General features: G+C 40.3%; 2 protein-coding genes and 1 pseudogene across 2 annotated transcripts in view; 1 reads left to right on the forward strand and 2 right to left on the reverse strand.

Moving 5' to 3' along the window:
* Nucleotides 1-21,739, reverse strand: part of LOC135701949 (uncharacterized) — an 89,100-nt gene extending 67,361 nt beyond the window's left edge. Inside the window, exons 1-5 of the mRNA XM_065222900.1 lie at nucleotides 21,415-21,739; nucleotides 21,056-21,195; nucleotides 13,811-14,264; nucleotides 13,496-13,755; nucleotides 5,432-5,941 (exon numbers count right to left, since the gene is read on the reverse strand). Of these exons, the coding sequence (XP_065078972.1) occupies nucleotides 5,432-5,941; nucleotides 13,496-13,755; nucleotides 13,811-14,264; nucleotides 21,056-21,195; nucleotides 21,415-21,448 (1,398 nt within the window). The 5' untranslated portion in view covers nucleotides 21,449-21,739. The remainder of the gene's footprint in view (nucleotides 1-5,431; nucleotides 5,942-13,495; nucleotides 13,756-13,810; nucleotides 14,265-21,055; nucleotides 21,196-21,414) is intronic.
* On the forward strand, nucleotides 4,344-5,358 carry LOC135701943 (uncharacterized). Its single transcript, XM_065222898.1, has 2 exons — nucleotides 4,344-4,666; nucleotides 4,723-5,358. Exons 1-2 carry the CDS (start codon nucleotides 4,378-4,380, stop codon nucleotides 5,052-5,054), a joined length of 621 nt encoding a protein of 206 aa, XP_065078970.1. The 5' UTR covers nucleotides 4,344-4,377; the 3' UTR covers nucleotides 5,055-5,358.
* Nucleotides 21,740-23,303: 1,564 nt separating the features above from the next.
* Nucleotides 23,304-24,039, reverse strand: LOC135701950 (uncharacterized; annotated as a pseudogene).
* Nucleotides 24,040-25,922: the final 1,883 nt, after the last annotated feature.

The raw sequence follows: 25,922 nt of genomic DNA on the forward strand, positions 1-25,922 counted from the left end.
GCGACGCCGGGATTCTCTGAGGCATAAAATCTCTGTTGACGCCTTCCTTCGGAAGCAAAATAAAGCCGTTGGTGCCCGGTTCATGAGTTGATGGGTCGATAGGTAGAGTGCAGGTGTGGAAGCTGCCTGCCTGGTGTCGGTAGCATTGGTACTCAGTACGGAAAACAAGATCGACGGAAAAACAAATCAAGGAAAATAAAGGATAGTTCCATTTGTTTCAGGAGAATTGAGAGAACTTAAGGGAAGCTATGCCAACATCAGAATAGATCAATTAATATCAAGGAAATCGCTGAAACTTTAATGGAGTTCCGAGAAACTCGTGGAATGGTAATGTTCCGAGAGGCTCATGACCATTTTGGAAACGTAAGGTATGTTACATGAACATTAGAAAATTGTGAGAACACTTAAAGGGAAGTTCCGTACTTTTTAATAGCAGCTTCGAGAACTTCAAGAAAATTAGAGAAATCAGGAAGATCAGTGATCATCAATGCTGATGTTCCATTAATTTCAATGAAATTTTGAGAGCACTTCAGAGGTTCCGAAATCATTAAGAAGTCCAGAAGATTTGAGAATTCCGATAGTTTCATTATAATTAAGGAAGTTCCAAGTACCTCAAGAAAATTGCAAGATTTTTCAAGGAGTTCCGCAAAATTATGGAATATTCCGAAGTGCAATTCAGGAATGTGCTGAAAACTTCAAAGACATTGTGGGGTCTTCAAGGATGATTTTCTGTTTTCTGAGCTTCTTCTGGCAAATGGCAACTGTTTCTGATTTCTGGCTTCCTCTGGATGGGTCATCCGATTTTTTCCTTTAAATTTTCGTCATAAGTCTCTCAATATTTGTGTTGGATGTTTTTCCGACTTTTCTTAGAACTTTCCTCAAACTTCCTCCAGAAGATATTCTTTATTCTTTATCTAGAAGTTTTAAAGCTTCCTTTGGAAGCAAATTCAATCATTCCCCGGAAATTTCTTCCAACCTCTCCTGGAAAGCAGAGGTCCAGACCAGACCAGAAGGTCCCAAAGAAACGTGCTCAACTTTTTGGCTCAGCTCTGGTACTCTCTTCGGTCTTAAGCTAATCGATACACCCCTCGAAACATAAGAAAATCCTGGGGGTGCGACACATCTAAATCTTAATTTTGGATGGTTAAAAAATCTCACACAAGCGAATTAATTCACGAAAAATCTTTTTTCAACTCTTGCATCTAAAGCCATCTACTCCTATCGCTTTCCACCTTTTTGCAGGAAATCTTTAAAATCTTCATCAATCTTCTTTCTATTTACTTAGCGTGCGCGTATCTCACAATAGCAAACAAATTTTTTCCAGCATCTTAGATAGAGTCGCCCCCCTCGAGAAAATCCACGAGCCCTTCATTTTATCTGTCAAACTTTCATAGCGAATCAAAACAAATATAGTATAGCACTAGAATTTCGACTAAAGTTTGGAACGCGTAAAAATTGGTCAACTTCAAATTGGTGTATTTCTGTTAAAAATGCATAAAAAAACCTGAAATACTACATTTGGAAGTTGAGTGTATATACAATGGCTGCTATGATGAGTTTTAACCGTTTGCTGTCCAGTTTTCAAAATGACGCCCAAGCAAGAAGAGCAGCTTGTCAAAATTTTACTCGCGCAGCATAATAATCCAACGTTCTCACACGCCAAGTTGTCAAAATTGCTGGATGTGGCCAAATAGACCGTGACAAACGTTTTAAAAGTGTTCGGAGAGCGTCTGCCGACCGCCAGGAAGCCTGGAAGCGGCAGCAATCGTAATCCGGACGTGGCAGCGACGACGAAGAAGGCGGCGGTGAAATATAAGCGGAATCCTAACCTCTCCATCCGGGACGTCGCTGGCAAGCTCAATGTCTCCCATACTACTGTGCAGCGGGCCAAGAAACGAGCCAGGTTGTCGACGTTTAAGAAAGTGAAGGTGGCGAACCGAGATTACAAACAAAACACGTCGGCAAAGCAGCGGTCCCGAAAGCTGTATACGAATCTGCTCACAAAGTTCGACTGTGTCGCCATGGACGACGAAACTTATGTGAAGGCGGATTTTAAGCAGCTTCCGGGACAGGAGTTTTATACCGCATCAGGAAAAGGGAAGGTGGCTGAAATTTTCAAAACCATCAAACTATCGAAGTTCCCAAAAAATATCTCGTCTGGCAGGCCATATGAACGTGTGGTCTAAGAAGCGGCATTTTCATTAATTCGGGAGCCACCAATCAAGAGGTCTACGTCCAGGAGTGTCTGGAAAAGCGGCTGCTACCATTCCTAAAGCAACAAAATAGACCTGTGCTGTTCTGGCCGGACTTGACGAGCTGCCACTATGGGAAAAAGGCAATCGAGTGGTACGATGCGAACAACGTGGTTGTGGTACCCAAAGACCACAACCCTCCCAACAAAGCCAGAACACCGCCCTATCGAACGGTAGTGGGCCTTGGTCAAACGGAATCTAAAAAAAACTGATAAATCCATGGAAAACGAGCAGCAGTTTAACTGGCGTTCGGCGGCGAATAAGGTCGATGAGACCACTGTGCAAAATTTAATGGAAGGGGTTAAGCGGAAGGCACGGCAGTTTGGATTTGGCAAACCAAAAGAATAAACGAACATTTTTTTCTTTAAATATATGAATTGAACTACCAAAAGAAAAATAAGAAGATTTTTGTGATATGAATTTTGAGCGTTCCAGTCTTTAGAATGGGGTACGCTTATAGATGTACTTGGGACCAATAGGCTAGTCAAGTAGTAAGCCAATTTAAAATCGTTAGCTTCCACCGGTTGGTATTACCATGCATGTACCATAACAGAAGTGGAAGGAACGAATCAGTGTACCAAATGTGGGGCAAAATGTTTGATCACCAAGCGATCCTTGTGGATGCGCTTCACACGGGTTTTCTATGGGCGCGCACACCATCAAAACATGCTGCCTTGTAAACTGCAGGTTGCCTTCTACCGCTAGGTGTGCTAGCGTTCACAAAAAAAAATAGAGTTACCTTTGCATCCAAAGTTCTATTTCTGTTCTGTGATGGAGTGCAAATTAGCGGGGTTCAAATTAAAAAGCGTTCAGATTTAAAACGGTCAGAGTACCGGCGGTTCACGGTATCATTGTTGAGAGCCTATAAAAATACTATAAAATGAAAGTTAAGTTGATTTTTGTATATTAATAATTTTAATTATGACCTCGTGCAGCAATAGTATCCGTGAGGTGAGACATTTTGCTTAGTGAAATAATTAGGAACAAGTGTCTGATTAGCACCACCTTAACCTGTCAGTAACTAGACACTCAAAATGAATAATCACGCAATGAAAACACTGCATTGCACCTAATCAGTGGCCTTTTTTGAATGAATGCATTCAAGTAAGAACCGGTTTCATATTTATCTTTTTGGCTACAACTTCAAAGCGAACTATTTTTAGGTATATAAACGACTCATATGATTCAACCATTCAGTATCTCCGAAGAAAACAAGCAGCAACTGTTTGTCGTTGGTCAAAATGAAAAGCTACTACATTTGCATTTTTCTATTCGCATTCTTGAGTGCACTATTCCGCTCATCTAGCGCTGAGGGAAACTGCCCAATGCCATGTACCCACATAATGGAGCCCGTATGTTCGACCGATGGCAGTCAAATCAAGCGTTTCTCGAACCGCTGTCTGATGCAGGCGTATAACGAGTGTGAAAGTGAAAATGGTAGAAGTAAGTACCTAACGCCGATGTATTGTCAGCAAAACCTAGTACAAATTATTTCTATTTTCCACAGCTTATCAAGAGATCGATGCAAGTCATTGCGGTGACGATGAGGACAACTGGATCTGATTGTGTCAACTCAGTCTCGGATCCTAGCGTCTTGTTTTTTTTTTTAATTAAATGCATAGAATATTTGAAAAATATGTTGGAAATTAAATATATTTCCAAATACCTATTCACCCAAATTGGCATTTCATTCTCTAAGATTTTAGATATTGAAGTCCAAGAAATAATAATAAAAAAAAAGAGTTTCTAGTTGCTTGAGACAGTTCAAGTCAATATATACTGCGGTGATAAGGACAACACCTTGATTTCATTGCTTAGCGCAGGCATGTTTAAGCCGGTTATCGCCTCTGTTTCAACAGAGAGTAGGAATCGTCAAACTGTTGTTGTTGTTGTTGTACATCAATCATTATAAAATACATAGTAAAAAAACTCATCGGTGCTTTGTTGTTTCAGAATATTTGTTATAGCAAAACTCCAAGTAATATTATTAGCTTGTAATCGTTTCGCTATCAATCGCAGCACCATCCCATGGACCTTGAACTTGTTTTACGGAAGCTAGCCAACATCGTTCTAAATCATTTCAGTCTCATTTTGACAGCCATCGCGCGCCAATCAACACTCTGATATGAATTCAACTGTCGGTTTGTTACTCGCTTTATTGACGTTGTTTGAAACATCGATAGCCAGCAATGAATATCCAAACAAATTCCATAGCATCTACGGATGCAAACAGATCAACGCGGTAAACAATTACAATCACCCCGTGGAATACATTCCAATGCAAAGTTTTGAGAACACCGGTGCTGGAGTCAACTCAACTTTCTATAGGATAGGAATTTTCGGCAAAAGTGATGCAATTATTCGTTTCTCCAAGGTTCCAATGCCGTACAATAAGGATATTGTGCACGAGATTGGTATGTATTGTTAAGTGGAATTCTCAAGGACCATAACTAAATATGTGAACTTGCAGTCATCGGAGCCGGACTAAATCTCTTCACCGAGATTCGACGACAAACTAGATTCAACGTTTTGTTATTCACCAACCACGTGTTGAAGAAGGTACCAACCCCAAAGGTGCTTTCCGAAGTGGAACCATTCGTGCTGTTGGTGGAGTTTTTTCAGGATGGAACAGTCCGGTTGACTAGAGATGGCGAAATGGAACCGTTTTTGGAATTTTCAGATCCTAAAGCGGAAATCAGCTACAACTACATTGGATTTTCCAACTGGCTATCGAAAATGATATATTTCTTCGATTGTCCAGTTTACAATTTCGATATAAGGCTAGGAGATTTAAATTTATAAACGTGCTGTGCAGAAAGTCGAACTGCTTTCCGCAATGATTGAAACTTTAATACTCAAATAAAACCAGTTTGATATGATTAACTGATTAATTCCTAAAAATCAACCAAAGAGCCCATGCATTCATATGAAAGTAAAACCGAAGGACAATGTGTTTTTCTTTATTATAGAGGTTTTCGAAGCAAATAAAAATGGAGCAGAAAAGTTTTTCCACACTATGGAAAATATATCTCCATTTTATGGACGGGAACGATTTCACCAAATAATATCGTATCTCACTGACGCTGATTGAACAGTCACATTTATTTATTCCACTAACATTACAACGAACTCTACTAAACAAACATTCTAGGAGTAAATCACTTCAACCTACTTCACACAATTCGCAAAAAATTAATCAACCCAACAAATAGCAACATATGTACCCACGCATGCAAAGCAATTCCGTTGGAAGACAACATCGCTGGAGTTAGGATTTCTGCAACAAGTCCCTCGTCGGGTGCATGAGGCACGCTCCTAATGAGGGAATTCGGATCACAACAATACGTGAATCCCTTCGCAAAATTGGAATACTCCTTTTCAGTCCAGCCATACTTTTCGCATACATTTGGACATAGGAGTTGTGATTCCGACAGTGTTGTCTCATGAGGATTGTTCAACGTGACAAAAGCAATCCCAACGTTGCGGCTAGGTGACTTGACAATCTTCCACATCCATAGTGGAACGTCGATTCCGGCGAGTTCCAATGAAATAGGTATCATTTCATTCGTCAAATGCGGTAGAGATAGGACCCCGAATGTTCCCTGAATCACAAGCATATCTTCCTGAAGTAACGAAGCAATGTTTCTGGTGCGTAATTCTACGCTATTCCAATTTCCTTCGTTGATGGCCTAGAATTATAAAATGAAATTGAGAATTATAATTCGCACGTACTTCTCTCGAAAACGTAAACGTAAACCACATTCTTCACTTTTCAGACTCTCGAGCACTACCAGACATAAGTATATAACATCGCGATTTTTTTTTCTCTATAAAAAAGTTCAAAGAGCCAAAACTTTTTCTCGTGTCCTTGAAATTACTACTAATCGGTTGAGTTTTTTTTAACAACACGCTTCTTTTTTTAATAGCCTATTTAAAAATTTAATTTACAAAAGTACAATAATCCAAATATGCTGAAATTATTCTTATTGATAGTCAGGCATGGGAAAAATGTTTCAACATTGCATGTAATACCGCTCACTTGTATACAATATCAGAAACAAGCGGCGTACGTGCCCAGGGCTGTCAACTGATCACTCAATGCGCGCAATGTACTGATTTCCTGAAATAAACAAAGTGAGAATCAAGCAACCACAAAGTTTGCTTGTCTTTCACCCTGCGTAAGTGTAAAGCAGCGGAGGTGAGAAGATAGACACACACCAAGAAATAACGAAAGCACAATGTGCAGCCATCACTCCGACGGCTCCGACACAAAGAGTGCCACTCAGTGTAGGGTTGCAAATGAGAAACCTACATAATGACAGGAAGGATTCGTTGTGCACTTCTGCATCTCCTATGCATGCAGTCGTGGTAAGCAAAGTCTGCAAGAACTCAAGAAGACATTAGCGCTTCTTGTATTATATTCGCTCCCTGCGCCGCACGGAGTGTACCGCTCATTGTGTGGATCGCTTTCTCAAAGATTAGTTGGAAAAGAAGAATGTGCGAAGCAAATAGGAGAACCACACACTCTTTGTCGTGTGTTGTGAGATGCATGCACAAAGTTGCTTTGCAACCGCTCTGAGGTGCTTTTCAGCCCTGTGCGTGCCAGTTTGATTTTGTTCATTTTTTTTCACCGATTTTTTCGCTGAACGAAGAATCGAGCAAAGCTGACAGCTGAGTGTATCGTGATGGATTCTGAATGTAATGATGTGGAAGATTTTTCAGTGTATCCTTTACCCATTTTAATTTGTTCCTGAGTGCATTCGGTTGAAATAACTGAGTGAGAGGAGGAGCAGGAGCTGGTTTTTTGTGTAGGAATAGGAATTTGAACGGGGTTCTCTCCTTGGGGCAAGACAGCTTTTGATCATGAGTAAAATCGGAGTTAATTTTGAGTAACTTTGAGTAACTCGCGTTGCTCAACATAAAATACACATAGCAACCGATACGGTCAAGCAAAGCAAAGCAACAACATTTTAAACGGTGCGCTTGCAATGCTTTACTGGGAACATCTTTCAGCAATTAAAAGGCAATTGCACGTGTATGAAAGGAACTACAAGCTGTCCTCTCAAAATCGATGGATGATTTCTATGGTGACCTTACGGAACAGTCAGAGCTGTCTTGCTTTACTGCCATGCCGATGACGTTTTATTAGGGGGATTTTGTACAATCTCTAAGAGAGTTCCAGTCAATCGCAAAGGGGATTTATGACAGTCTCAGTAGAGATTCCTAACAAGCCTTGGGGGAATTTCAGACAATCTCAGTTCGGTTTCCCAACAATATCAAAGGTAACTTCGGAAAATCTAAAGAAGGAATATGAACTATCCTAGGGAGGATTCCGGACAATCACAGGGAGAATTGCACTCAATATTGACGGGGATTCATGACTGTCCAGGGGGGATTCCATATAATCCAGTTAATCCAAAGGTAGATTCTGGACAATCCCAGTATTAAAAAATGGTATGTGATGGTTCCTACATCCATTCGACGATCGCTCATTGACAAACTTCATATATGTTTCAGAATAGAATCAACTATGAAGTTGACCAGAACTAACCTATTTGGACCTGGGATGAACAATTACATAAAAGACTGCATTCAACAATGCTCCTTTTGTGTCGATCAACACAACAACACAAGACGATGAAAATTCAACCTGTTCCTGTTCAACCTTTTTCAACTCGTGTCTATTGATGTCTTTTTGCAGAAGTATCAGGGAAAACAACGAACGCTTCTGGAGAGAGTTGACCCTAACTCTGACATTTTCTAGCTAAATATTCTCAGAGATTTAAACCCCTCTTCCTTAATGAATGCTGGTAAATAAAATGTTGCTTATCACGAAAGAGTTTCCTCATTTCAGGCATGTAGTGCAACAAAATATGAAACCTCTTTGACCGATTTTGTGAGATTGAGTTTTAATTTTCATGAGCTAAATTAATCTTCTGAAAACATTTGGCTAAATTCTTACTTCCTTAGTCTTGAAATCACACCATCTAGTGTTTCCAATTTACCAGAATTGTTCCCGAGAAGTTTTTTTTTTGTACGAAAACCATGTTAAACATATATTATATTGAAAATGGCCAAACAACTTTCGGGGACAATTGATAGAAATTTCCGGAGAAAGTTTGACGAATCTTTAGTGTGAAGTCAGGAAAGCTTCCTGGCAAAGAATCTTTCAAACGAAACAGGTAGAGGCTTCTGACACAAACTGTGAGAAACTCCCGGGCAAAGTTAGAAGAGACTTTCATGCAAATTTAGGCACCCTGATGAAACTTTCAGAATAATTCAGAAAAAAAAAATTCCGTGGGAAGTCCGGATGAAATGGGAAATAGTTTCCACTTCCAGCGGTAGGACTTCTGATTGTAATCTAGGACTTCTGATTATAATCTGATACTGTTGGAATGAAAAGATGATAAAACTTCCGTTGAACAATGGACGAAGGTGGAAGATTCTTCCAGGGCAAGTTAAAAAAAAACTTCCAGGAGATGTTGGAAGAAACTTTCGTGCAAAGTCAGACGAAACCTCCTGGAGAAATCATAAGAATCCTTCCGAAGAAGCTTGTCGAAATCTTCAAGGGGAAGCTGGAAGAAACATCCAGAAATTGTCGGAAAAATCTTCCTGGAGAAATCCTGACGAAGTTCAAGTTTTAATAAATAACTACCGAAAATATTTCTCGATTTCCGGGAAGAGTCTTCAGCTATTTTAAGATTCCTGGGTAATTATAAATGGCTGCGATATGGAAACACTAACACCACCACATCACCAAAAACTTCAAAGACATTACACTTTAGCCATCCATCCTAGAAAGCAAAAGAGACCTAAACATCCCTTGGCTTGGACAAGAGCCATCTAACTTGGATCTTTTAATGAATGAAAACTAAATCTTGAAATCAAAACGTTCTGTCAGACGGGGATTGTTTGAACATTATTTTATGAAAAATGTTAGACTACTTTGTTTGTTTTTGAGTAAATATTGAGTAACTCAAATTTACTTACTGCAAATATATTAACTCCGAGTACAGTTGTCTTACCCCTAGGTTCTCTCTGTTTATACTCTTTAGTATGACGCGCTTGACATAGATGGCCCACAGCAACTCAGGAGAGCTACTTCCTCCTTCTACACGCAGGCAAAAGAACGTAAGAATTCCGTAAGAAACACTTATGAATTTTAGCCATAAGAAATGAGTGTGAAGTTTATTGATTTGCCGTATGAAAAATAATGTTGACAAAAATAATAAATCGGAGCAAACTGGAACCGGAAAATGGACTTTGAGGTTAGGGGGCTCGTGTGTTGACCACTCGCCTTTCAATGCTTGGGAAAATGAAATGGTTAAAGGCGTATAAGAGCTACCTCATGTTAATCGAAAATCATTCATAAGTCACGCTTATTTGCCTCAGACTGATGCAAAATTTGAAAGTTTTGCTCCATAGTGCTTAAACGGTTCCAAATTAGGTCCTGCTTAGCCTCCCAAAATTTGAACGACTTTAGGAAGAAACTGACTCGGCACAAACCATTTCAAGTTTATATGGGAATTACTATGGGAAAACTTATGTTTTTGTTCATATCTATCTAACAATTTACCACATCACTATGCTTTTAAAAATGATAATAGTGATTGTAGCAAATTTTCTCAGTTGAAAACCATTGTTCAATCAAATGTAAGGAACAAAAGTTATTATTGATTCAAGTCACTGATGTCTTATGATTATGCTCATTCAACTGTTCAGCAGGCAACATTGGTGTTTCTGGTGCGAAGAATAGAGCACAAATATCATGGCTACTATGTCACACTGCAGAATGCAGTGTTGCCCACAGAACAGCTGCATGATCATGCCATAAGATTATCAATCTCTCAAACAATTAATAGCAATTTAATTCGACAATTGGCTGAAAAATGATATTACGCAAAGTTGTAGCTTATAAAATTTCCCGTAAGAATAGTTACATAAATTTTCGAGAAAGCAATATGGAAAATGGGTAGAAGACAATGAACAAAAAGTTTGGTTTTCCCATAGTAATTTCCATACAAACTTCGAATAGTTTGTACCAAGTCAGTTTCTTATCAAATGAGTTTAAATTTTGGGAGGCTAATCAGGACCTGATTTGAAACCGTTTGAGTACTGTGGAGCGAAAATTTCAAATTTTGCATCAGTCTAATGCTCATGTGGGCTGCAGCTAGCTGCTTGTAAGCAGCCTTTCTTTTTTTCCATGGTTTGTTTTCCGTCGATCTTGTTTTCCACCAATGCTACCGACACCAAGGAAGCAGCTCCCACACCTGGATCCTACCTATCGACCCATCAACTCATGAACCGAGGACTTCCCTTCCGAAGGAAGGCGTGTTCAGAGATGTTATGCCACAGAACATCCTGGCGGCACCGACTGGGATTGAACCCAGGCCTGCTAATCACGCTTACCACTACACCACCGACGCCGCTGCAGGCAGCCTTTCGTTGTGTGCTGGAGAATACCACCACTCACCACGCGGTGATTGAATAAACACCATTTGGTGAAAGTAAAGTGAAGTAAAGCCGTTGGTCCCCAGTTCATGAGTTGATGGGTCGATAGGTAGGGGTCAAGTGGAGGAGCTGCCTCCCTGGCGTTGGTAGCATTGGTGCTCAGCACGGAAAACAAGATCGACGGAAAACAAATCAAGGAAAAAAACCATTTGGTGAGACCGGATGGAATTCAACTTTGAAATCTGTTTTTGGGAAATCGCTTTTTGCAGGCAATCGGTGATAATTTTAATTATCACACCAACAGTTTCACATCCTTGCAATTATCAATAGTGACATTTTGAAAAATGATAAAAAATTAATTTTAACAGATTCGTAGAAAAAAATTCTATCGATTGGCGTTTTAAGAATTAAAATCCATCATCTCTGGATCAAAATCAGACCACTTTCATGCTGCGACCGATTTTGATTTTTAAAATCGCACTCCCAATGTTGCCTTAAAGTACATGTTATGTTGGATTTAAACATATCTAGATAGAGCTGGAATTTGGCGTAACAGCTTTTGCAAACAATGACTTCTCTCGATAATTTTTAGGAGTTCAAGGCACGTCCACGCATAAAAACATTCCGGTCGGGTAGAAGAAGACTTACCCTACCTGTTGGTGATGTTGATATGCGCGGGCGAGCCTTAAATTGCAAGGCATCATCGAGAGAAGTCATTGTTTAAAAAAAACTGTTACGCCCTAATTCCAGCTCTACCTTGATATGGAAACTGACATCCGATTGATAACCTTTTCAAATCTCGCGCAACACGAGAAATGGTCCTATCATTGTTAATCGATTTTCTTTTTCCCGAATAACCCAACTGCAAACGAATTTACCATTCAGTGTTTTGTTTCAGGCGCAAGCTAACATCATCTTCTATCGAACTATGCTGCGAGCTTAGCGAGAAATTCGTTTATTTTGCCGTGGTACACCAAAGAGAAAGTCAATGAAGAGGATCGATCAACGAGGATAGGCCCTTTTCAAATGTTATGCGAGAAATGTCCAAAAAATACTCTTTTACAAATTTATGGCGCATTATGGTTGAGTAATGCAGAGCATTAGGGTGTTAAACACAGATGAGGCTGGTGAGCTGTATGTTGTTTGGAATTAGGATGACGTGCTTGGCATAGAAGGCCCACAGCGACTCACGAAGAGCTACTGATTCCGATCAATAGCGGTGCGGCTTCGTCCTTTTTCTATGGATGCTTATGTGGGTTGCTGCTCGCTGCTTGCAGGCAACCTTTCATTGTGTACTGGAGAACGCCACCACTCACCACGCGATGATTAAATAAACACCGTTTGGTGAGACCGGATGCAATTTAACTTAGATATCTGCGTTAGAGAAATCGCTTTTTACAGGCAATCGGTGATAATTTTAATTATCAAAGCAACAGTGGCACATTCGTGCAAATTTCAATAGTGACATTTTGAAAAATGATTAAGTCTTAATTTCAACAGATGTGTAGAAATATATCTGATCGATTGGTGATAAAATAATTGAAATTGGTCCAGAGGCAGCTGAGTAATTAACGTTCAAAATCTTTCATAATGTTGTAACATGTTCCATTTTCGGTTTTCAAAAATGTATCCCCATAAAGAAATCACAGACGTAGTCCTACATAAAAATTATTATTTCGCAATATAGCTTCATATGAACTTTAAGTGTTGAAAAAGACATTGATATGTAGAAAATTATTATTTTGTAGCAGCAGAACGTAACACTGCCAACTTTTAATCGGTTGTACAATCGGTAGGGAAAATTCTTAGATTTTTTTCACCTTTTCGTTTACCCTGTTTTGCTGTTATTCGTTTCAAGTCTGTGTGCAAAGTCACTTACTTGGAAACATTTGCACTCACTCAGCAATCTGTTAAGAACCGAGAATGGATATTTGATTTCTGTGGAGCTCGCACGACTGAATGAGTTCTCCCATGCTTGTTAATATTCAAGATATCTTTTTCGCCATTTGAAACATTTTAGAAGGTTATATTCTTTTGTCCGATCTGGATTTTCACTCTGCGGAGAGTATATAACCTCTTCACGCATTGCTGCGGTGTGAAAAGAAGTTATATACTTTTGTCCGCAGAGTGAAAACACAGCTCGGACAAAAGTATATAACCTTGCAAATTTTCACAACTGATAAAAGTTGAATCCTGATGAATGTGGGCGTCTTAGTGGAATACCTGTATAATGAGAGAGAGAAGGATTAGTATGTTCCATTTAATTCCACTACTTTATTTGCTTATCCTTGACAGATACGCGTATTTCGTCTACAATGTGCAGACTTCTTCAGTGTCTTGTACTAATACTCGACAAGACACTGACACTGAAGAAGTCTGCACATTGTAGACGAAATACGCGTATCTGTCAAGGATAAGTAAATAAAGTAGTGGAATTAAATGGAACATACTAATCCTTCTCTCTCTCATGATAAAAGTTGTTTTGTACTAAACGGATTTTAGTGAAACTTAAAGTATTGGAAAGAACAATGTCTTGTCTATTTTAAATAGGCTCTTCCAAAAAGAAGCGTATTGCTAAACACGATCAAAATACATACAAATTCAACCGATTACTGTCAAAATTGTACCGATAAATTTCGAATACATAAACAACTAGCAGAATATTTCACAGATATCCGAAAAAGTTAAGGCTTTTTGAACTATTTTTGCAGAGAAAAAAAATTGCGATACTTATGCCCGGTACTGTATGTGTTTCTCAAGTGGCAACATGGTTTACTTGCGATTCCACTTACATTCCACTGAGGAACTGCATTTGTGTAGAAGAAGGTTGCATGCTTCCAAGTGTGGAACACACCATCGCCTCTTGGTGTTAGGTGACCTTTGTTCAGGAATACGGTTCCTGTTTTCACAAATTTTTCCGCCTGATCCTTGGATCCCAAAAGCACTGTCAACCGTTCAACTTGCGCCGCTTGCGTGTATGAAACGTCAGGTTTAACTTTATCTCCAATTCCATCGCTTCTCCAGGTTTGGAAATCATCAGCAACAACGGCATCTACAAGATGAAAAAAATAAGCATATGTTCATATGATTTTCACTTAAATCCATACTTGCAATGGCAGCTCCCGGAAGAATGTGCCTGGTGTACAAAACTGATGATCTGGCAGTGTCAAAACAGGCATCAATATAAGTAATAAACCCACTGGCTTCGGCGTTGAATCCCAGTTTATTTAGAAAACCTCGCCCATTTCCACACGGGCTTTCACTTGTAGCAGCATCTCCATCTACAGCGACCTTGCATTTCAAATCTTTTGCACTAACGGTTTCCCCTGCCACCGTAAATTGCGATCCTCGAAGACAGGTCTTCTCAGTCAGTACAGTCCCAGTTTGTTCCAGACCATTTCCCGTTCCCGAGCACAGCAGCGCGGTTTGTTCGCTTGTTCTATTCCACACCAACGTCGATCCCTTTGGAGCCCACAGCTTGAACGATGTGCCTTCGTGTTTTAAGTATACTGGTTCGTTCTGAGGTAGATCCTTCGCCGGAGCTACCGAGCAGAGTGGTGACTAGAAAAAAAAATAAATAGCACCATTTAATCAGGTTAACTACATGTCTAGAGCTAACGTGCAGTTATCGTATTATCACAGACAAACAGACATAACACATTGAATATTTCTCATTGTGAAACATCGTCGCTAAAAATTACCGCCATCTGTTGTATACACTGTGGTGGTCACTACGCTGAACACATGGCGGTTGTGTGTAAACGTCAAACGCAAGGGAATTGACTGTGCGTGCCACAGGTGGAAATACTGCCAACTACGATACTTTTAAATTGTCCGTTAAATGCTTGTTCAATGAACAACTTGCTAGAGTTTTATCGGTTGTCTGTAGTATTATTATTATTTAAAAGGAAATGTGATCCATATTTACCAAAAAATCACGTTTCTCGATTATCGGGAAACTGCTCCCATTTCCCATAGCACGGCTCATTTAATAAATGAGTCATTTATGTTATAATCAAACGAGTAAACGAATTCCTTCCCGGCTGTACATAGGAGATCATTTCGAGTAGTGTTTCAATTTCCCAGTCATTTATGGCTGCCCAGGAATCGGGAAACAGCTGATAGCTCTTCAGAGAATTTCAGAGAATCGGGAAACATGTTTATACGGGGACCAGATATAATTACGACCATAGTTATTTATTTATTAGTTTACATCAACAGGCTGAGTGTAGAATAACATTAAAATACATAGTCCAGCTTATTAAAATACACAATACATTAAAATACATGATCATTCAACGGTTTACTGCGTCAGATAAAGTACGGGAAAAGCGCCCGCGTAGCATCTCTCGTGTAAGGTAGAATTTTTTTTTCCTTTATTTAACGTCGGTCTCTGTTCCGCAATCTAGTGCCAATCACCGACGGACATCGATTGCCATCCATTGACGGCAACCGAATGTGCAGGAAGGCAGCTTCCACCACCTGCGTAGGATACCCAACTAACAATTTTAGCTGCAGACTAGCTAATACAGCTGAAAATTGCCTTTTGCAGCTAATTTTTGTCTGTATAAGCTTACCTGCAGCTGAAATTGTTTGTTGGGTATCGCACCCATTCACAACAACACACATGGGCCAGGACCAACGGCTTTACTTACCTTCCGAAGAAAGACGTGACCAGAGATTTTTATGCCTCAGAAAAATCCCACCGACCTCGGCTGGGAGTGAACCCAGACCCATTGGGGTATTAGAAAGCAGTCACGCTTACCACTATTTACACCACCGGCGCCGGCTAAGGTTGAAATCGAACACTGAAGAAACTCGACTGAACACACGTTGAAGGCCGTCTATAGCACCGTTCATGCTATAGTTAGTGCGATGCTGAGGCAATCTTAACATAGCGTTATTTCGCAGCGCTCGGGGTTGGACGTTCACGTTGATCTTCTCCAGGATTGTAGAACAATCAATTCTACCCTGTAAACTATCCGCGATGAGCAGGGCCCGCGAAGTGTCTCTCCGAGTACGTAGAAGCTCCAGATCAATCAGTTGACATCGACTTTCATAACTTTCTAGACGAAAAGGGTTTCTCCAAGGCAGCTTCCTCAGAGCAAATCGAAGAAATCGACGCTGAACGGACTCAACTCTTTCAGCACCATTGTTATAGCTTGGGTTACATACTGCAGAGCAATATTCCAGGGTGGACCGCACCAGGGAACAGTATAGCGATTTGAGACAATATATATCGGAAAAATTCTTTGCAATCCTGAAAATGAATCCCAAAGATCTTGACGCCTTGTCGACAATGAACGAGATGTGTTGCTTATAGGTTAACTGGGAATCTAGAATAACTCTCAGGTCGTTTACGTGGTTGACACGGCTGATAGTTGTTTCCTGAAGTACATAATTGAACATGATCGGTTCCTTCTTGCGAGAGAAGGTGATAACTGAACACTTCGCGGGGTTGACCTCCATTCGGTTCAAGTTGCACCAGTTAGCAAACGCTTCGAGCTGGCATTAGAGGAAGTGACAGTCATCGAAAGAGTGGATCCGGATATAGATTTTAAGATCATCTGCATACGATAGACGAAGGCCTTCGAGGACCAGATTCACGTCGTTAAAGTACAACAGGAAAATCAACGGGCCTAGGTGACTTCCTTGAGGTATCCCTGACGTGGCTGGGTAAGTAGCAGACTGACATTCACCAACGGTTACCATCAGCTGGCGATCACTGAGATAAGAGCGAAACCATCGCAGGAGGTTGCCATTTACCCCGAGTCTATCTAACTTAGCAATCGCAATTGTAACGTCAGACATATATGATCTTTCTCATCTGCTCCCTTACCTTTGAAAGGAAATAAGATGAGTGCCTACCTGGTTTCAACGGCCGAATAGCCTGAATCGAACTGAGACTATCCGAGGAGATGAAGAAATGGTCTGCGGGCATGTTGGAAATTATCCCTAATGCGAAGTTGATTGCTGCCAGCTCAGCAACATAAACGGAACAAGGTTCCTGAAGTTTGCGGAAGGCGCTAGAGTTTTCATTGAAGACACCGACGCCAGTGGATCCATTGAGACGTGACCCACCTGTAAAATATATTTTCAAGCAATTGACGTGTTAGTACTTTTCAGTGAAAATACGTGGGATAATAATAGTTCGAAGTTGATCTGGAATCCCATGAAGCACTTGTTTCATGGACACATCATATTCAATTGAAGAACTGCAGACACATATCCGAAGATATGTAGTGAAGGTAGATTCTCATAAATCGAGAATGTGAAAATTTTCAATTATAATTGTGTTTGTCACTCCGCATTTGATTAGTATCCTGAGAGCGAGCTCGCAAAAACGGTTCTGGAGAGGTGTTACTCTTGCCAGAACCTCGAGACTCATGCTATGCGTTGAGTGCATACAGCGGAGAGCAATACGCAGAAAACGATATTGAATTCGTTCCAATTTCATTAGGTGACATTTTCTTGCCGAGAGAAAGCAGAAAGAGCCGTACTCTAGAACAGAGAGAATTCGACAGTGAGCATTCATAAGGGCGAATACGCGATGATCGATTCTCTTCATCGATTTTCTCTTTGCATTGCTACAGCTAGGCGAAACAATTTTCTAGAATTTGTTCAATGCAGAGTAGTAACAGGTTGTATTGGCTATCGAAAGCAACAGCAAACGCACCGAGAAACGTTAAGGTTCAATTTACTTTGATACTTTTTGGAAAATTTCAAAAGCAGTTTTTTCCGACGCATTATTTCAGATTGCAAAAAGCTCGCACTATTCGATTCCTTTTGATATTTTACACAAAATGACGCGAGTTTTTTGCAATCCAAAATAATGCGTCGATAAAAACTGCTTTTGAATTTTTTAAAAACGCATTAAAGTAAATTGAACCTTAAATCTAGCGAGTTATTAACAAAAGAGAAAATCGACGAAGAGAATCGATCATCGCGTATAGGCCCTTATGCATGCTCACTGTCGAATTGTTGTTTTATAAAGCGTTATGATGTCTCCCGGATGAGCACCCCACCATGTGCCGCAAATTGAACGGAGAAAGTTGATCATCTGTTGACATTTTTGCTTCAAATACGTAATATGGGTATTCCAAGTGCACTTTGAATCAAACCAGACCCCAAGGTACTTGAAAAACAATGATTGAGTAATGTTTCTGCCCAAAAGATTAAGCTGCATTTGGGCTGGGTACCGCTTTCGAGTAAACACTATCAGTTCAGTTTTCTGCGGCGGATCGATCATTAGATTTCTAGCAGAAGACGACAAGTTATCTAAGGAACTTTGCAATGGTCCTTGCAGGTCCACGACATGTGGACCTCTTTCGGGAACTACACCGTCATCTGCAAGTTGTCTTAGCGTACATTGTTCTGCCAAACAGTTTTCGATAGTTTTAACATATAAGTTATAAAGAAGGTTGGTTGGTTGTCTTTATTACGGAGGATCATCTCCGGACAGTTATAAAGAAGAGGGCTGGGACATGAACCTTGGGGCAGGCCCATGTAACTGATTCTGGAAGTTGTCAGTTGTCCAAGGGAAAACAGTAGAAAGGTCTGTGCCTAGAGGCACGAACGGAAGCATTACGTAGGACCGCTAGTGGACTGAACAAATGTGAAGAGCATTTAGTTCTTTTAATTGATCAATAATCAATTATCTTAACTCTCTCCGTTTTTGATTTGTAAGCGTACCAAATTTGTGGTATTTTTTTCAAAGAGAAAGTTGATGAAGATAATCAATCAAAATCACTTGCACCCCTGCTTCCAAGTTTGATTACAAGATTACAACTCTGTAGAGCATTTTGTGTGGTTGTTGGGTGCCTGTGGTTCTGATTATGGACAAACAGGCACAGATAAATGCTATACCAACTCTTTACTATTATAAGCTTGTTGGCCCTAAAAAGGGCCGTTTTATTATAGACGACATCCATGGCCGCTTACGCGTGGCGTGTTCAGAGTAGGTGACAACATCACGGATCACATTTTCCAGGAACACCTTCAGCACACCTCGTAGATCTAACCGGAGATAAGTTTGACACCACCACGGCGAGCCAGACGACGGATGGTGGTTATCTCGAAGAACTTTGTGATGACGCTTGGCACATCCTTCACCAAGACCTTATCCTCCTTTGCCACGACCAATCAATTGTTGCTTGTTGGGTGTAGAAGAGTGGACTAGCCTCCACCTTCCTACTGCTGCTATTGCTGACCACCACGCCGTCCGAAGCGAAAATGAGCTGATGACAGACAGCAGCACGTTTTTATATCTTTTAAGGTTAAAGCAGAATGATGTGCAACCAAGTGGTACTCGATTATGACTACTGGGTTTGGGAAGAACGATTATTTCATGAAAACAGTGATTAAATTATCCCTTTTTATTTGTACATTGGACAATGCTTGACATTACCACTTTTTTAATAGTTTCTCGTTAGTCGGAAGCATTGCTATAGATGCGTAGAAATATTTCTGATCGATTGGTCATAAAATTATTGAAATTGGTACAGGGGCAACTGAGTTATTAATGTTCAAAATCTTTCATAATTTTGTTTCATGTTCCATTTTCGGTTTTCACAAAGTTGACTCCCAGTATAGAAATTAAAGACGTAGTCCTACGTCAAAATCATTTGCTTTTCTGACAACAAATTGTACAAGAAATTATTTAAAATTCCTTAATATCCACATCTGTGCAGATTGTCGAACTGAGTCCGGACAGACCTTTTTAGCGAATATCCATCGGTGGGAGTATTCTTCACTCTCATTAGAAGATGAGCGGTTACGCATGTTGCGATCCACCCTCCACAAGGTGTTCATTAACGGCGCCGGTTGTGTAGTGGTAAGCGTTCAATCCCAGTCGGCGCCGCCGGGATGTTCTGAGGCATAACATCTCTGATCACGCCTTCCTTCGGATGGGAAGTAAAGCCGTTGGTCCCCGGTTCATGAGTTGATGGGTCGATAGGTAGGGTCCAGGTGTGGGAGCTGCCTTCCTGGCCGTCGGTAGCATTGGTGCTCAGCACGGAAAACAAGATCGACGGAAAAAACAAACCAAAGGAAAAAAAAAGGTGTTCATTGGGGTTTCTTGTGAAAGTCCCTTGACGAAATTGCGCCAATAACCGCGTTTTTTGCTTTACCCTAATTGTGTCAGCTTTGTCTCAAGCTTTGAATATTCCTCAACGTATGTGGAGGTTTTGTGTCTACGAAAAGCTTTGAAAGCATCAGATTTTTCTACATGCAGTTTTGTGCATTCTTCCTCCCATCCAGGTGTGGCTGGTCTCCTGTTGAAGGGTGCTCTTGGAACTTTTCTTTTTTGAGCTTCCAGTGAGCTTTTGTATATCAAATCGGCGAGGAATCGATATTCTTCCAATGGTGGAAGCGTATCTATTGATTCGACACCGATTGTTACCGCCGTTGCATATTTTTGGCAGTCAACATCGACTACAAGGAACATCCCATCCAAATGGAACTCGAGATGGTTCTACAGATTGAGGGCCACGCTTAATTGAAATGATGATTGGAAAATGATCGCTACCATGGGGATCATTGATAACTTTCCACAGACAATCCAATGATAGTGATCTTGAACACAAAGATAGGTCGCGTCTTAGCTATACGTGTCACTTCACCAGTGTTCAAAATAGTCAAGTTGAAATCGTCACATAAATCGTAAAAAATAGCCGCTCTATTGTCATCGTATAGATCGCCCCACCCAGTACCATGGGAGTTCATATCACCCATAATTAACACTGGGGATAGAAGAATCGAAACCAGCCCCTCCTTGCATCAATCATATCTTTCGATGGATTCATCGGGCAAGGTCGAAGATATGATCGCTGTGCTATAGTGGAACTTTAGTGCCTAAACTAGACTAGTTCAAATTTTAACTCTACAATTCTGATTGTGATATATTCGCTCTCTGAAAAACTTGGCTTTTTCTGATAAAGAACTCAAACATAAAGTAAACAATATGTAACTATTAAAAAAAATTACTGAAATTATCTCTTTATAGAAATATAAAAATAAAAACAAAAAAACCCTCCCAACAATCGATTTTTTTTCACTTACACTTACGACACTTAGTTTTTTCTACCGAGCTCGGCTGTGCAAATCTCGGCAAAAATAAGTTTCACTGAAATTTCAACAAAAGCAAACAAATGAAATGTTTGCTGAGATCTCAGTAAAACTTTTTTTGCCGAGATTTGCACAGCCGAGCTCGGTAGAAAAACTAAGTGTGCAAGATAATCACGACGATGTGTTATCTTTCTAGTCCCATCCTATTAATCTCATCAGGTCCCGTGACCATTCTTCACATAAAAAAAACACGCTTACCGCATTTGGTGAAACCTCCCACAACTTACCGTATCCGCGAGTTCTGCCCGGCACTCCCGAATGGATTCCTTCTTGCTTTGATTGGAACTGGCAAGCGCAATGGTCGAAATTATAAAAGCGAACAGTGCTACACTGAGGATCGTCGCCAATTTGTTGTTCAAGATACCATCTATTACGAATTAGGAAATGACATTTCATTTAAAAGGCACATTACAATTAAATGGGTACCGCACCAGTCGGCCATGATTCACTTTCTTTGTTTGTCTGTCCGATTGATAAAAATCAATCGATCGTTGTAACTTGGAGTTCAATTAGAACAACATATTTTTTTTTTTTCGCAGTGTGCAGTGACATGGTTTGCGGGTTTTCAATTCCTGTATCAACTCACCTCTACACTGTCTAAGCAAATCATTTGCAGCCATCTTGAAATGTGATTTTCAAATTGAATTAAACAATTTATTCTAGCTCAAAACGCACTCCCACACCGTCGTACCATATTCGTATCAACTGACTGCGAATCTAATTCGAATTGCTTTCTCAAAAACCTGCTCGATAGCTCTGTAGAGCCGATAAGAGCCCATCCAAATGTTGAATAGAGATAATAGGCCTGTATACTTTTTTCCGCCGATAACCGCTTATCTTCATGACGACATATGGGGGTCTCGATTTTTAAGAACATCCAACCGGTAAAGGTAGTAGTTTCAATTGCTAGATGTATGCAATTAGGTTGTTAGGGATATTGAGGTAAATACATATTCGTAAGGCAGCGTCCATTAATTACGTAACGCTAAAAATCGAAATTTTTTGTAACAAAACGTAACGGGGACAGTAACTCCCCTTTATTTGATACGTAACGCTCTTAAAGCCCTCTCATTTAATGAAAATCAGATTTTTCAATAAATTTTGTTTTGGTTATAACTTTTTCTTTTAAAGGTGATTTAACATATTCAAAATAAAAACAAAAGATAAGCGTAGAGAACGACGAGGTAAGATGACCGACCTAAGTTAAAAGTTAAATTTAAACAAAACTATTCAAAATTTCCGCGATAAATTAAGTGAATATTGATCTTTAGCGTACTTTCCATAATAACATTGATTTTCAGCAATTTTTCTTTTCTTTTGATGACGTTTTTAAATTACATTATTTGTACAGGTTCAATCGAATAAACTTTACAGAGCCATGTTATCATTTACGTTATAAATTATTAATGTCCTTAAATCTAAAATTAAAGGATTTGAACCGATTACTCGCGGTTTTCACTAGGTTAGTGGATGATAATTGTATGGATGTCTTCAGAAAAGTTGTACAGTTGGTCAAGGCCGATTGGTTGGAGCACAGTTCAGAATTATCACACTATGTGGCGCTAATGTGCATGTCAATTTCCAGTATAAACTATATCTTGGAATCTTGACTATATAGGAAGATTCTGTTTTCGGCAAATTTAGTTCAGCTAACCAAGTACTTCTAAATTGTGGGCAGGTTAGTTCAAATTTCTCTCACTACGTAAACTCATAAATTAACCACTTTTATGGAGACCTAAGACGCACACATTCATCAGGATACACTTTTATGGGTATTCCGGATCTTCCTGGAGATCCCTGAATTCATTCTGATACCAGATCTAAAAATGTTTTAGTTAAAGCCTAATGTATTTCAGAAACGAGATATTGTTACATACTGCATTCAGTTACAACCTTGAAGTACATCCAAAAGTGGCCGTCTTACCCCGATATAAGTAAAGCTATAACTGCTCCTCATAAGGATTGATACATATATTATGTCACGCTCTAAAGGGGGTGGGGGGGGATAGTGGTTTAAGATTTTGTGACAAACAATGCATTTGGTATGGGAAAAACTTCACGATAGGGGGGGTAAATTTCTCCTCGATTTAGAGTGACATAATTAATGCATGGGCCCTAATTTAAAGATTTATTTTATTTTATTTTCTCTGTAAGTACATCGAAAAAGACTTGCGCTTTCATAATAGTAACAGCCTTTTTACATGATAAATTATATAACAGCTATAAGCCATTCAATTTTGTAAACACAAAACAGCAAATGATGGCCGTTGCCGTACATAATGCTTGTTTTTGTTGCTCATCTTGACGTTTCACCTGATGTCAAGCTAAAATTAGTTTTGCAACATCAACTAAACTATACCAAAGAACTCGACATCATTTATTTGTTTATTGTTCCAATAATCCAAAGGATGGCCGTCTTCCCCCATCGTCCCTACCAGCGAGTACCTGGTTTTCAAAAGTTTAAAGCCGCTGACAGAGTGAAAACTGGCTTGGTTTTTAAATAAATCGTTCACTGTTCACTTGTAAATCTTTCGGAATATCCTCAATCGCGTCCCTCAAACTATCTACCATCCTCACAAAGCGTCTCATTCACTGACATAGCCTTGCGGAATGGATCGTTGCTAGTGACGAATGCAATGCCAGCACGTATGGTGGGGGATATAATTATCTTCCAATACCACTTTGGTGCTCTGATGCCGCCAGCTTCAAGTGTTATCGATATCGATTGTCCGTCAACATGTGGCAATAGCAGAATATCATGCACTCCGTCATACACGAATACATCCTCTCAATGTTGGGCCGCTTTGGAGAGAGATAGATTTTCCACCACTAGCCAATTTCCGGCGTTGACAACCTGTGGAGTATCTGAATGTTCACTTGAAAGTACTAATCTTTAATCTATATACGATGTTGTGCATACCTGCCACTGCGGGGTAACGTTTACATAGAAGAAGGTGGCCTACCGCCAGGATCTGTAGATGTCATCAGTAGTCGGAGCCAAATGACCACGATTCAGATAATATGATCCACCTTGAAGACATTGTTTGGCTTGGTCCTCAGATCTTAGCAGCTCAATAAATCTGTTGAACTGGGTAGACTGAGCGTACGAAGTCGCTGGACTGACATACGAAAAAGTTCCAGCTATCTTGAATGGAGGTCGGTAAGCTTCCTTTATTGAATCTGTAGAATAATCCTCCTTCAGCAAGATGTATCATAATATCATGTTAGGTATCTTGCACTTGATGGATGCAACAGGTATCACATGTTTTGTATAAACTACCGATGCCTCTGGTCTATCATAGCACGATTCGATGTACGTCAGAAAACCCAATCCTTCGACATCAAACCCAAGCTTCAACAAGGTTCCACTGGTCCCACATTTGTCACCAGTCTCTTCAACTTCTCCAGTCATTCGCCCAGAGCGTTCCAATTCTGAAGAGTTGACCGGTGTACCATCGACCGTGTTGTTGTCCACTACAACGATAATTACTACATATCAACACACTGATATAAACTAATCAATCAACAAATTAGCGTGCGTGAGCGACCCACTAGCGAGCTTTCCTACTCATCCCATTTGAGTGCAGGTCCATCTGGAGCCCACAGCTGATCGTTCTTGATGAACAGCGGTTCTAATGGTCCCAAATGGTCTTGCAGGTCGAACCAGTTGTAGCACATCAGAAAATAGAATGAACCCGAGTCCTGCCAAGTGGAATGATGAAAAGTTACTGTAAGTAATATCTGGTTACAGGGGATCGTTACCTTTTATAGTCTGGCTCAAGTGTGCAACGTGCACACAAGTGCATAAAGAGAAAGAGATACCGCTAAAGCGTGCAAGCTGATAACTATCAGCTGTAGGCAATCAAGTTGTAACTTGATTGGATTTTTTTGGATTTATACATACATTCATCTTCCAATCAAGTGATGTCATTTTAGATTATATGCCTATATCCAGATCACCCCTTCTACCCTTGATCATACACGAATAAACAAACAAAACAGAACGCATGCGGCACCAGCCTGCGGTTGTGTATCTTCGTAAATAGGTACATAACTCCACCGTACAGCTTGTTTTTTTTTATTGCTGCGATAACGCAGCGTCAAACATATTACGTGAACTTGAAGATAATCTTGCGTGAATAAAACTGGAGAACTGTTACGGTTTAAATTATTCTGCAATCTGAGGTCGACTGAAACAAATGACGTGAATCTTTTCCGCCTTATAACCACTCCAACACAAATATAACGGGGGTCTCAGTAAGCCTAGTCAGGCATGGTATTGTCAAGCCGGAGAGGGCGGGTTCGATTTCCGGTCCGGTCAAGGAAATGTTTCGGGTTGGAAATCTTTTCGACCTTCCTGGGCATAGAATATCAGTACCTATGGAGAACATATGACATCTGATATGTATGGAAATGGATCGTAAATGATGCATGCATCCTTTACAAGCTAGTTAGATAAGGCCTAGAATCCCCACTTCCCGAACGACTTCGAGAGACTATAGACTATTACATTAGTGAAGGTCTCAACATTACCATCCGCTTGAGCACGGAGGGCTACAAGCCGATAATCCCGACGAAGAACCACTACAAGGCGGTTCAAGCCATGCTGGACAAACTAAAGGTTAAATGTTTCTCCCACGATCTCGATGTCAACAAGCCGCTCAAAGTGGTCCTGCGTGGCCTTCCGGACATGGACACTGTCTGATGAATTGAAGGCGAACGACGTCAAACTGGCAAGATGGCTCGTCATGACGCCACTCATAAGTATCGTGATTAACTGTATCTGGTCCACCTCGAGAAGAATTCAACGTGCATGAGGAATGTTCGAGCCCTATTCCACATCGTGACGATATGAGAACGGTACAAGCCAGTCCACCTCAACGTCATCCACTGCTTACTTACAACAACCTGCATCACTATGTTAAGCCAATTCACTCGGTCCAGGGCTGCTTGTCTTCAATTTATTGATCGTCGTACCCTTCCAAGATTCTGCTCCACCTTGCCCGCTGAGCTCCTCTTCGTCTTGTACCGGCCGGATTCGAGGCAAACACCATTTTTGCGGGATTGTTGTCCAGCATTCTTAAAACGTGTCCC

The sequence above is a fragment of the Ochlerotatus camptorhynchus genome, unplaced genomic scaffold (assembly GCF_037179485.1).
Source record: "Ochlerotatus camptorhynchus isolate MF236.1 unplaced genomic scaffold, CSIRO-AGI_Acam_v1.1 ptg000180l, whole genome shotgun sequence".
In the NCBI taxonomy this organism is placed as follows: Eukaryota; Metazoa; Arthropoda; class Insecta; order Diptera; family Culicidae; genus Ochlerotatus; species Ochlerotatus camptorhynchus.